Below are 13049 nucleotides of genomic sequence, written 5' to 3' on the forward strand. Positions count from 1 at the left end.
TTGAAATTCAAAGAAATTATTCATGCAATGGTCACTGAGCGACCTGAGTACATGCATGATGAAAACACCTGTCAGGAAAAATGATATGACCTCAGTTTGTGGCACGTTTAAATTATAATACCAGTGTGTTTACGTCTATGCATTTGTTAAGCCCTTGATCTCAAGCGCTCTTGTCTTTTAAAATCATCTGTGATGTAACCCTTCCTTGGAGTCATGTCAGCCTGATGGTTGATTTTATTTCTCTTTCTACTTTCCCAGTGTGGCATCCTACTAAGCTTGCACCAGCAGCCATTCTCCGAACGAGGACACCTTGCATAATGATCAGCTGTTTGAACTGGAGCAGCACGTTACTTTTTGCAGTATTTTGAAGTTAACAATAAATGCTGAAAAAAGTGTTCCTGCTGTGTGGCAACACATAATGAATTGGATGTACAAGATTCCTGCTGTGACTTGGACAAAATATAGTGAGAAAAAAGCATAAAAAGAATCAGTACTAAAACTACGGCTAGGCCTCCTTTAAAAGTGGCCTTAATTACTGGTTAAAGAGGATAAATCTAGGGCAAAATGGTCTATCCCTGGTTGGTAAAAATCTTAAGGTTTTTGCCTTAGACTGGTGGACAGTATCAAATATTTGGCAAGGAGAATACATGGGTGCCTGGATACTGCCACCATCATTGCTTATCAAGAAGTGAAAGCCCTTCTTTCAGGAGCACATAGATGTGCAATCTCTGCCCCTCCACCCTAAACCATTGGCTTGCTCAAACCCATACACCGTCCCAGAGTCTTTCTTTTTACTAGCTCGGGTAAACCAAATCCTTCTCTCCTAATTCTCCTTCAATATCAAGTATCCTGTTCATAGTCGCACCTTCAAAAGAAGCCTGAGACATTGTTCTCACTAAGAATATAAGCTTTGGCAATGTCACAGTGGAGATATGGAAATCAATACAATTTAGAAAAATTCAAATGTCAATTCAGCCCTGTTGATTCTGTTGTTTTTTAACTGAAACATTTGTTGTTTTACAAAATAGGTACATACATTTTCACCTACAAATATCTAATCATTTGGTAAAACAACAGAATTTGGTAAAATAACTCAAAATGAAGTAGTAAAAACGCAATGCAATGCAATTCTTTGGTCCTTAAATTTTTTGCGAAAAACAAGAAAACAAAAAACTATGTAAAGCTTGTTTCAGAAAAGCCTTCAGAAACTGTTTCAAACCGAACATATTGTTCAGAAAGATGACTTTTAACTTTTAAACTATAATATTTAATGATAACCTTTTTGTTTTTGGTGATTTAAACCAAAAGCAAGAAATTTCTACAATCTTTAAAGTGATGGAAATAAGCAATGCAACTGTCAAAGTGCAACAAATTTGTATAGACTTAGGATTGTCTTTATGCCTGTTTGTATTTTATTTTCCTTTCTTCACTCATTCTCAAAGTCTTTTATCCTCCTTCATTCCTGTTCAGGAGGAATGGATTTGGAGCCCGTTGCAATATTCAACAGATAGCGTGTTGCACGCACGCATGCACGCACGCACGCACGCACGCACGCACACACACACACATAGGATCAGTTTAAAGTCATTAGTTTAGCCAACAGACAATGCTTTAGATTGGAGTTCTCATTGAAAATCCACACATGCCAATTCAACATAGAAAGCCCCCACCTAATGCCTTTTTGATGCAGTCACCCATGTTTGGAATACAGCTCTTTTACACTCTGCAAATTGAAACAGTACACAGCAGCTAACAGGCCTTGTGGGAAATTTCTCTACGAACACACTAAAAAGTGATATGGATTATATAATAAATCAACACCAGAATTAGCTATTAGGGATAAATAATCCCTAAGATTGCCTCATTATCATATCTACAGTAATCATTGGTTACCATTCCATGGACCCTCACACTAATCAAACATCATGAAGCAGCAGCCCTGTCAGTTTGCCTACAACTGTCACCTCAGGGATCTGGTTTTGTGAATCCACAACCCTGAGGGCAGAGCGCTGTGCAACATCTAACTCAGCATATTTTTGCCTTGACACATAACTCGATGTGTGGCAGTTTGTGCGAGACATCAGCATCAGCATCAGTTGCTTGCATCTCAAATTAATTGGTTCACATTTAGACAATGACCTACTGGAAAGTGGCCCAGTCAGCCAGTTTTAGCTGCAGCCCATGCTCCTATGGGACTATTTTGGGCGGAACCACTGGAAGCTTTCTGCCCTTAACCCTCATCTTAACCTTTTCCCTCTGTGGAACAGCCGGCAGCTGAATTCACAATAGTGGCTTGACATTAAGGAAAGCGAAGCTGCTGGGATGGAAACGGTGAAGGTGACGTGATATAAAGACTTTTAGCTAAGGAGCACGTCAGCAGAAGTTCTTAAGTGTATAGCGCAGGCCTTGGAGGTCAGGATAATTCCATAGCTCCAACACTGTCTATATCACTCTAGATAAAAAGGTTAGATACCCACTGAGAGAAAGAAGTGGAGTGTGAACTACACACAACTGCATTACAGTTAAAGTGTATATATACAGTAGTCTTGGTGAATAGTTACAAACTATGTTATAGGACTGAGTTCTTCTATTTATTTATATTGTTGGTTTATAGAAGACATTGTTTTGTTCTGTTGCTAAAGAAAACAATTTACATACAAGAACATCAAATATATCTGTTGCAATTGTTTAAGACTTCCATTAAGGATTTGCTGATGTGAATTATTTGAGTGGCAGGATTTGTGTTTCTACAAGCTTTATGTCTGACATCACTATGAAATTGCTTGGATGCACACTCCTGAGTGACAATGTCCTTATTATGTTTTTAAAAATTCTTAGAAATATTTTTTTCTTAATGTTGAACCTTTGAATTGAAACGTTGTTGTTATTTCCTTAAATTGCTCTCAGTTTTAGTAGCAATGGTAAATGGACTGAACTTATATAGCACCTTTCCAGTCATACAGACCACTCAAAGTGCTTTACAATAGAGCCACATTCACCCAATTGCACTCACTAACATTCACACATTCATACACCAATACACAGATCGGTAGGCAACTTGAGGTTAAGTGCCTTGCCCAGGGGCACATTGACATATGGCAGGAGGAAGCTGGAATCAAACCCACAACCTTCTGATTGCAAGACGACTACTCTTCCTACTGAGCCACAGTCACCTCTAGTTCAGTGAAAACGTTCTTCTACTTTTTAACTAAACTACATCTTCTCTATGATTCCAGTTAAACCTCCCCAGACCTGGTTTAAATACTGCATTCTATAAAAAAAAATGTATGGACATTGAATCCTCCAAGTATCAGTTTAAAAAATATGCAAACGCTTAAATGTTTGGAAGGATTGGAACTTCCAGACTTATATATATTACTTGGCATGTTGTGATGTGCCAGGCAGTACAGCAGTGTCTTGTAGTTTTGTTAAAGGATCTACTTTATTTTGAAAACTTCTTGGGTAGTCATTGGTTAATAGAGTTTATACTACAGCTTATAGTTTGCAAATATTCTGAGCATCTTTGTCATATCTTGTAACTTTCAGAAGCTAATGCAAAAAGTTATGTTTTGTTGTAGCATTTAGCTCTATGCTCTATGTTGGCTGTGCCTCTTTGGCCTGGGGTCTGCTGCTCCTGTTCTTCATTGATGACCTAAACCTGTGTGTTGCAGGCCTGCTAACGTTGCCACTCTGACTACTATACATCACTTACATACACCCACTCACCACACGCACACTTATTTTTAGACATATGCTCACCACCCATACACACAACACACACACACACACACATTCATCAACGCACAAATAATTCAAACGATTAATCATACAAACATGTTACTTTTACATCAATGTGGCCTGCCTACTTTGATTCTAGACCCAGCACAGAAACTGGTTGAGTCTGTCGATGGGGGACTTGTGGAAGGACGCCAGCCACAAAGATACCCTGGAGGCCAACGTTGGAGCCCTGGAGGCAGGTGGCACAGAGGAGTGCCAGAGACTGGTGCAGTAGACAATGGAATCCACAGAGGAGCACTAGAGAGCACTATGGATGCCAGAGAAACCCTGGACAGAGCTCTGGGACAGGAGGTTGAGAAGGAGGAGAGGACATCTGAACCCCCTCTTCAGAGATCCTTACTGGGGATCTGGAGTGGGAAAAGGAGGCAAGCTAACCTTGACCCCCCTGTTGGAGAACTCAGGAGCAGGAAGATGAGGCAGAGACTGACATGGTAGCTGTGACTGAGGCAGCGGCAGCTTGAGGTGAGAAGCAGGCTCAGCTGCTCTTAGGAAACAAGGAGTGAGGTTTCATGCTCTGAAAAGATGAAGAGCAGGCTCTGGTGCAGAAAACTGAACAAAGGAGAAGCGGCAGCTGTGGATGTGGGAACTATTGCATTTGCTGCTGCTGCTGTAGAACAGGCACTCCAGAACAGGAGTGGAAGCTTCTCTATGAGGGCATCATCTGCGATGGGAAGAAGAGGAAACAGAAGATACTGAGACATCCCAAGTAGAATGGTGCTGCTGGCATCTTCAGCACTTGGGTGATGGTTTGTCTTGGGAGCAGGCTAAAAGGTGGAATGCCTCTTGAAAACGCCTTGGACCACAACCTGGCAGTGCCACCACCACCTTCATCTCACAGAAAGCTGACTCCATCTCCATTTACTCCAGCTGCAATGAAGAAGGCAAAACCTCTACATTAGTCTCACAGAAGGCTGACTCCATCTCCATTTACTCCAGCCGCAATGAAGAATGTAGAATCCCTACAGTAGGGCCAAAATGCCATCAGGAACTTGAGGGATGAGCAGGGTAGAGGTTAAACAATTAAAACAGAAAACTTACATAAATAGACCAGGACATGGAGCATGGGCAGAGTAACGGGAGGAGCCAATCATGAACAGAGACAACCAGGGAGCTTTTATACAAAGTAAAAGGTGGGGAATGACATTGGATGCAGGTGAGGGATTTGGAACAGTTGTTGAGAGCAAAACAGGGAACCTGAGAAAATGTGAATATTTAACACAGAGAAAACTAGATAAGGGGGAAAATATACAAAATTGATCTTGAGGATGAACTTAAATACACAAAGTATACCATAGAATGAATACACATAAAATACAATTAATAAGAAACTAAACCTAAGCTAAAACTAAGCAGACTAGCATTAAAAATTTTTTAAACTAAATCCATTTGCAGTGAAACTAAAAAATGCTTTTATTGCCTTTTAGTGCAAATCAGTACACCTGAGCCAAATCAACATCCTCTGCTGTTACATCATTTAATACAGTTGCATGTGCACTAAACACACAAATGCCTCTTTTCCACTCACAGTTCCAGCACTGCATGGCTCTACTCCGTTCTGTCTCCCTCTACTCAGTACGAAAGCTGTTGTTTCCATTGATGGCAGCCATCAGCGTCATGTACTGTGTAAAGGAAAATAATCACTCTCCCCCACACATCATGCCCTCTTAAAACAGTGTGATTGTGGATTCCAGACCACTCTTCCATCCACAACTCGATGATTTCGAACCACTGCCGCGGCTTTTTGTTTGACTGGCTTCGGCCATAGTGGATTTTAATATTATTGTAGTGGCTCTTGAGTTTTTTTGGGCTTTTTTGTGGTTTGTCATTTCTTCGCTAGCATGGCGAACACCTTCTCATCACCTTCCAATCAGTGAACACCAGTCTGTTCATGTTACATTTCAAGCCTGCTCAGCTCCAATGGGACCTGCTATCAAGCAGGTACCAAAAAAAAACCCGCACCAGGCCAGAAAAGTCAGTAATGGAAGCAGTCACAAAATGGGCTTAGTGGAGTGGAGCTGGCCAAAGTGGAGCCCATGGAAAACAGCCAAAAGTGTTTTGTGTATAAACATATAAAGAGTAACATACTATTTGATGATTTAAATTTCAATGTCATCATATACATAAGCAGATATGTTAGAACAACAAGTCAGAACATGGAAGTCAGTATTTTGAAGTGAAAAATTTCCCGCCACATGTCACAATACAAGCTAGATAACTTCTACCTTCTTGTATATACACCTCATTTCTAGTGGTGTTGCTGTATGATCGATTGTGGGTGTAACTAATTATTGCAGAAACTAACAACCCCAACAAGAGTGGATACTATTATAACTTTGCACCATGGGACAGCGCAGCATCTTGACTTCCATAGTTGTGACTTGGCCAGCTTCTCTTTCCAATATACGTTGCCTCTTTCAGTAACTTTTAAGCACATTTCCATTAATTAAAAAATTATCCACTGTTTGCTTTGAAAAACAATATACTCAAGAAGCTGCTTGGGGTACCACATAGACACTTGAATGGGAAGATGTACGAGTGCACGGATGTGTACAGCTTTTCACACAAACTCGTGTGTGCACACACATAATGGTACATTGGGTATCCTGCTCACATGGGGATGTGCGCCGTGGAACACTTTGAACCAATACAGCATCATTAGCGTGCTAGGTTGCCAGAGGCTATGGGAAAGGGCTACCACACACAGCCCAGGCAGCTCACTGTGTCTCCTGCAAAAAACCCCATGAGGTTCATTATAGAAACACGAGCACCAGTAGCCAGCACATTCTGAACCAGAAGAAAAGTTATCATGGTCATGATTCAACTCCCTGTATCCTTCATTCAAAGGGTATTTTCTTACTTTTGCTTCCTTAGGCTCATTTTGCAAATTCCAGGGGAGAATCTTAAGGCACTTTGTGAAACCCTCAAAGGAAAAGATGCCACTGCAAATAAGCAAAATTGAGATCATGTTTTAAATTGGTATTTGCCCTCGAGCAGAGCATGCAGGCTGTTCTATACACAGAAACTTATACAATAGTGAATATTATTACAAATACTTATAAATGGCTAGAAAACAAAACAATCCAAAAGCATCTGCAGAGTCCTCATCTATTCATGTCGATAGCACGCTTCAATGCACAGGTAATATTACAGAGAACTATCATTGTCTGAAGGCATTTGCTGACCTTGATTGTGTACAAAGTACAGCTTTACTCGTCTCGTCTTCCCAACAGGAGAACAGAGCACCGAGAACAAACACATTGCCTAATCCATGCTGAAGTCAGCACTCTCAAGAGATAAAAAGCAAAAGCAAAGTTTCCCCCTAAATTTGTTATCTCTCACCTCTCCCTCCCTCTTCCCATCTCTTTCTCTCCTTTCTCTCCTCACACATTGCCTTCCCATCTCAAGAATCGTGTCACTTTTACTACTCTTGTGGAAAAAGTGTTGTCAACGCTTGTCTCAAAGTGCAGATAAATTTCAAAAAGTCTCTCCATGTAACCTTACACTTGTCAAGTTTAAGTGGTGCATATCCGGAACATCGCAGCCTCAGAAAATTGAAAAATTACCCCGACTAGGATTTTTGCAGATTTTGTGGCATCCATTGTCTAAGGCTCAAACTGCCAAATAAGCCTCTGTGCAGCAATGGCAGCTTGTGTACAGACTCATTTTTGGTTTAGGAAATCCAGTGGACCAGGTTGTATCCAGTATACTGTAGGACCTGGTATTTTAAGAAAGCTATTTTTATTTTTTATAATCTATGTTAACATAAGCCGTTCCATTCTATTTTGTAAATAGTAAATTTGTCTTCTTTAATTTACTTCTGTTTTACTTATATTTTGTCCTAAACAGAAACAGATGCATTGTATTCCATTTTTAATTTGTTTCTGGTACCAGGTATGGTAAAAAAATAAACCAAGTCATTGGCCTAGCAAACTTATGTTGATTCAGATTATGTTTTGCTTATCTCAAACACTTATATAATAATATCTCAATCAACACCTTGAGCCTCTTGTCTTTAATGAAGGTGTCTCATAAAGAATCACACTTTTCTTTCCAGTATTTATGGTTTATAAACCAAATGATCTTGAATTAAAATATTAATTGATTTAACAGGTTTTCTTTTGTCTTTCATTTTCTGATTCAAGTTGTTTTGGACATACTTGAAAAGAAAGAAGTTTTTAACATCCTTTGCAGTTGGTGTTTACCTTTAGTCCACAGTTGACAGTTTCTTAGTGATTATATAAAACTATGATTCAGACAGGGCTCAAAAAATGTTGTGTTGACAAGCTACAGTCAAAGGGGTTATGCTGGGGTGTAAAGCTTATTCTGATTCTAACATATCAGCTATATGCACAATTTGTCAAGATTATTTCATTGTTTTGAGGTTTTAATTAATGTTGGAAATGTTAAGGTAGAAAACAACAACAATTGTTGAACAATTGTAAAAAATAAATAGTAATTTGTGTGAATGTTGGTTATTTACAATGAAGATTGTCTTTGTGTGCAGTCTCGCAAAATTTGGTCTATATGAAACTTGTAAAAGGAACATTGAGCATATCTAACCTGGATTGATTTCAGCAACATATTAGCTCTGTGTTCATGTATCAAGTTTACATGAATAAAGATTTAACCCTCCTGTTTTCCTAATTTTCTGTATACACCCTGTGTCCTCCGGGTCAAAATGACCCGTCTTCACTAAACCCCCAATATAAGCAGCTTAATTGAATTTTAAAGACCACATTTCATCTTGCATATTGTCATTGAGCTTAAAATGTGTGAATACTTGAGTTTTCCCTCTTCACTTGAATTTCTATAGCTTAAGAAAAGAAAACAAAAATATGCAAAAAGGAGTTTTGAATACATTTTTATTCATCCCAATGACTCAGTTTCATTTTTTTTCTCCAGTGAACAATTTAAGATAATGTACAATACAAAAATATGAAAATAACATAACCCATTCAACTAATTAGCACATGTAGGGCAGTATACAAGTGCACAGCCCTTGCAAATATATTTTTGTTACACCTGCAGCACACATTATGTGTTTTACAGTCCTTCTTTTGAGGGCAGAACTGACATCTCTTCCTCTTACTTGTCCTAGCTGGGGAAGTGGCTGTGGTAGATGGATCCTCAGGCTGATCAGGAGCTCCTGCACTCTGAATAGCTTTCACAACTGCTGCTGAGGGTTCTGTATGGGGGACATGCTTCCTTCTTTCAATGAGTGGAGTTACAAGTGCCTTTCCTAGCTGCTCCAGGAACAACCTCCTCTTGTTCTGCTTATGAGACATGCAGGTTGGGTTGATCTCTCTCCAAATCACAAAGGCATTGTAGGAGGAAGCATCAATGATGTTGTGGAAGATGACCAGGGGCCAGCGGGCAGTCATTCTTCTGCAGCTATATGTTCCAATCAACTTATCCAGGTTGTCCACTCCTCCTTTGTTGCGGTTGTAGTCTAGGATGATGATTGGCTTCCTGTCCTCATGAATGCTAATGTCACTGTCTGTGTGCAGTGTGCTCAGAAGAACTACATTCTTGTTTTTCTTTGGGAGGTAGGAAACTAGAGTGGTGTTGGGTGTGAAGGCAAACTTTGAGGAGAAGACCTCTCGCTCCTTTGACGCAAGCAGTGCAGGTGGGAGCTCAGGCTTATTCTTTCGAACTGTACCAACCATGGTGATCTTCCTCTTCAGGAGCTGCTGTCCGAGTTCATAAGAGGTGAAGGAATTGTCACATGTCACATTGTGACCCCTCAGTGCCTCTGTCACATCAAGCACAAGTTGCATCCCCTGGTTCTTCTCTGGGCATCCACTGGTCAGCTTCCCAGTATAGACTTGCATTTTCCAAGCATAGCTTGATTTGGCATTGCAAGCCACCCATGACTTGATCCAATATTTTGCTGGCTTGCTGGGCATATACTGCTGGAAAGGACAACGACCTTTGGACAAAAGACATTGGCATCAGGGATTAGTATCAGTGTCACAGAAAACAGTCAAAGAAATCAATAGTGAAAATCACTTTTATTACAAATATGAAAACAGATTACCTCTAAATGGAACCAGTTGTTCATCCACTGTTACGTCAGGCCCTGGATTGTAGAGGTAGGGCAGCCGCTCCACCCACTTGTCCCATACCTCTCTTATGGCTGCAAGTTTATCTGTCACACGTCTTGCTGGTCTTGACTCACGGTCATCAAATCGTAGCAGTCTTGAGTAGGTGTGAAAGACTTTGAGTGGTATTGTGGCTCGGAAAATTGGCCATCCATTCTCAGCATCCCATAGACTAGCTGCAGCCTCACCTCGGGACCTGTATACACCTGCTAAAATTATCAGCCCTAAATTGGCCTGTAGGTCAATCTCACCCATCTTTTTCCAGCTGTCTTCATATTTGCGAAAACCCTCCAGATTTGTCATCCGCAGGATTATTTTGTCTATTGCTGGTGTGATAAACAGGTAGAATGTAGAGAGAATATCATGGGCATGAGAAACGGCATACCTTGTGGGTCCTGGGGTCATCTTTATGATGTTTTGTTCTGCATGCCTGCCGTATGCTGCTGAGGACCATGTTATTTTGCCATTTTTTGAAAGGAAAGTCTCTCTTTCAGCTTTAGGGTTTTCTTCTTCTTTTGAAGATGATTCATCAGGCTCTGGGTTGTATTCCTCCTCATCTTCTTCTTCGGATACATCCTCCACTTCCTCTTCTGAATCAGAGTTGTCTTGCTGGACATCTGAGAAAATCAGCTCTACAGCATCTTCAGCAGTATAACGCACATTCATGGCTTCAGCACAGACAGAATTTGGGGTCCTGTTATCTACAGCACCTTTATAACCTCTGGAAATAAACAGGTGGTCTTCTGAAGCCTGCAAAAACACCACCTGATTTGCCTTGCTTACTTCTGCTATTGATTGATCTGAGACATAACTAAAACATTGTAACATTCTGTTGTTTGTAAATAACTCTGTGACCTTGATTTCAACTCTATTTGTCTCACGGGTCATTTTGACCCGAAGACCACCTTTGTAAATGTGAATAAAAGAAACATTTCACTTTCTCTATTGTTGGGGCCAATCTAGGAAAAGTCATAAAATTTCAAGTTAAAAAAATTGCATTTAGTGGATTTTTTGGGGGGTTTTAACACAGTGGCGGGTCATTTTGAAGCGCGCTGATGTCTCCTTGCTGGCAAACAGACATAAACTCTTCAACTGGATCCAAGGAAGCCATACGATCATCGATCATATGTAAAGATAAGTACAAATGAAATACTGTCTGTGTATCCAGTATTTTCATTCATGAACGGGGAAATTAAGGTGTAAGAGTTGCTTACTTTTTCCTCTGAGGCCTGTGAAGCAAATTGTCCCAAAGAAGTTCCCTACAGAGACGCACGGTCTCTATGAAGCCGAGCCATTCTTCATCCACAGCTGGAGGTTAGCGGGAAGCTAACCCTTTTGTTCACTGTGGATACCTTCTTCAAACTTCATCGTGTTTTGAACATTCCTCACCACAGTTCATGAGGTTAGGTTTGGGCAGATTAACAGTTAGGATGAAATGATCTAAACGTTTTTCATTTTATGAAGTTTTGTTTGTGTGAAACTCGGCTATTTTAGTGCTGTTGTGTGTTTTTAAAGATAAGACAAACTTTACTTGAAGGGTGATTTTAAACAGAAGATTGATCATAACGCGCCATCTGCGCTTATGCATTTTAACCCTTTTATTAACGGTATTTTAAAGGTATTTGTTGATTATAGTGCTAAGCTATTAGCTTCTTACTGGTTAGCTCAAATGCTAACCAGTAAGAAGACGTGCTTGCTACTTAAGAGTATTTAACAGAAAGGTTGTTAGTTTTCAAGTTGGAGAATAACAGTCCCTGAACATCACTTACTAGATTTGATAACTAAGTAAACACCATTAAGCCCCATTTCTCCAGAAAGATTTGGCTCTTTTCCAAAATACTCCCTTAATAATATTTCTTCAAATATTATTTCAATAAATAAAGGCAGCTAATTAGACACCGTTGAGAAATGGTCATCCAGAAGGTTGGTTTTATTCAGCAGATCATTATTTAAAACATTATTTTAGTCAGTCATTTTCTACCGCTTATTCCATAGTTGGTCGTGGGGAAGCTGGTGCCTATCTCCAGCAGTCTATGGGTGAGAGGCAGGGTACACCCTGGACAGGTTGCCAGTCCATCGCAGGGCAACACACAAACAACCATGCACACACTCATTCATACACCTAAGGGCAATTTAGAGTGACCAATTAACCTAACAGGCATGTCTTTGGACTGTGGGAGGAAGCCGGAGTCCCCGGTGAGAACCCACGCATGCACAGGGAGAACATGCAAACATCATGCAGAAAGAACCCCAGTCAGGAATCGAACCCAGGACCTTCTTGCTGCAAGGCAACAGTGCTACCAACTGTGCAGCCACATTATTTCATTAAAATAATATTTTATCTGATTTTGCATTGTGAGTGGTTGTCTAAACGTTTGCTGATTATTGCTTAAGTTGGTTCCAAGACTAACTTAACTTCACTTCCAGATTCTTCAAGATAATCCTTGGTTCTCAAACATAAACATTGCATGGCAATGTTGCATCACTCTTTTTGGTCATGATTTCCAATCATCTTTAATCAACTTGTTTATATTGTACATAGCCCATTAGTCTTCGTTATTCTTTCATTTTGTTTGGTAGTTTAGTAGGATTGTTTTAGCATAGCAAAGAGTTTGTTGATTGAAATATGTTTGACTTTGAGTTGACTTATTTTTGTTAATAAATTCTTGTATTTTAAGAAATTGTGTGAATTCATTCCATGTATGTGCAGAGTTGATGCTGTTCAATAATGTCAGAGCTCGTCTCACACCTTTCTATTTTGTCCTAATACCATCGCCTTACTGGGCTGATATTCACAGGACAACCCTTAACACACCGAAATATTATTTGATAAAATATTAAAATATTAATATTAAATATTAAATAATATTCTCAGAATCATAATTCCAACCGGTCGTAGTCAATGTAACTAGGGATGTAAATATGTAGGAGCAAGTTAATTACCACTGTTTTTTTTGCATTCCATAGACACCAATTCTAGGTACAAATGGTGTAACACTGATTCCCATTTTGTCACGTATGATACCGTATTGACAAATGTGTTACATTGTTGGTACCCAGCATTGGGTTACAACATTTAAGGCCAGTAAGAACTTTCCTGGAACTTTCAAAATAAATTGCATTAACCTTCTTCCAGCACAGCCAAGAACA

General features: G+C 39.8%; 1 protein-coding gene across 1 annotated transcript; it reads right to left on the minus strand.

Moving 5' to 3' along the window:
- Nucleotides 1–4283: 4283 nt before the first annotated feature.
- LOC124880323 (piggyBac transposable element-derived protein 4-like) lies at nucleotides 4284–10565 on the minus strand. The gene is made up of 3 exons (XM_047385370.1): nucleotides 9836–10565; nucleotides 8888–9727; nucleotides 4284–4459 (listed from the first exon to the last, which is right to left on the minus strand). Exons 1-3 carry the CDS (start codon nucleotides 10563–10565, stop codon nucleotides 4284–4286), a joined length of 1746 nt encoding a protein of 581 aa, XP_047241326.1.
- Between the last annotated feature and the right edge of the window lie 2484 nt (nucleotides 10566–13049).

This window comes from Girardinichthys multiradiatus, chromosome 14 (genome assembly GCF_021462225.1).
Source record: "Girardinichthys multiradiatus isolate DD_20200921_A chromosome 14, DD_fGirMul_XY1, whole genome shotgun sequence".
Taxonomy (NCBI): Eukaryota; Metazoa; Chordata; class Actinopteri; order Cyprinodontiformes; family Goodeidae; genus Girardinichthys; species Girardinichthys multiradiatus.

Excerpts from the sequence above, each read along its gene's own strand:
- LOC124880323 (XM_047385370.1), bottom strand. The coding sequence starts at position 10,565 with ATGAATGTGCGTTATACTGCTGAAGATGCTGTAGAGCTGATTTTCTCA. Across the intron at positions 9,728-9,835 it reads ACAACTGGTTCCATTTAGAG|GTCGTTGTCCTTTCCAGCAG; the intron begins GTAATCTGTTTT and ends TTTTGTCCAAAG. Across the intron at positions 4,460-8,887 it reads CACTTCCCCAGCTAGGACAA|ATGATGCCCTCATAGAGAAG; the intron begins GTAAGAGGAAGA and ends TTCCCATCGCAG.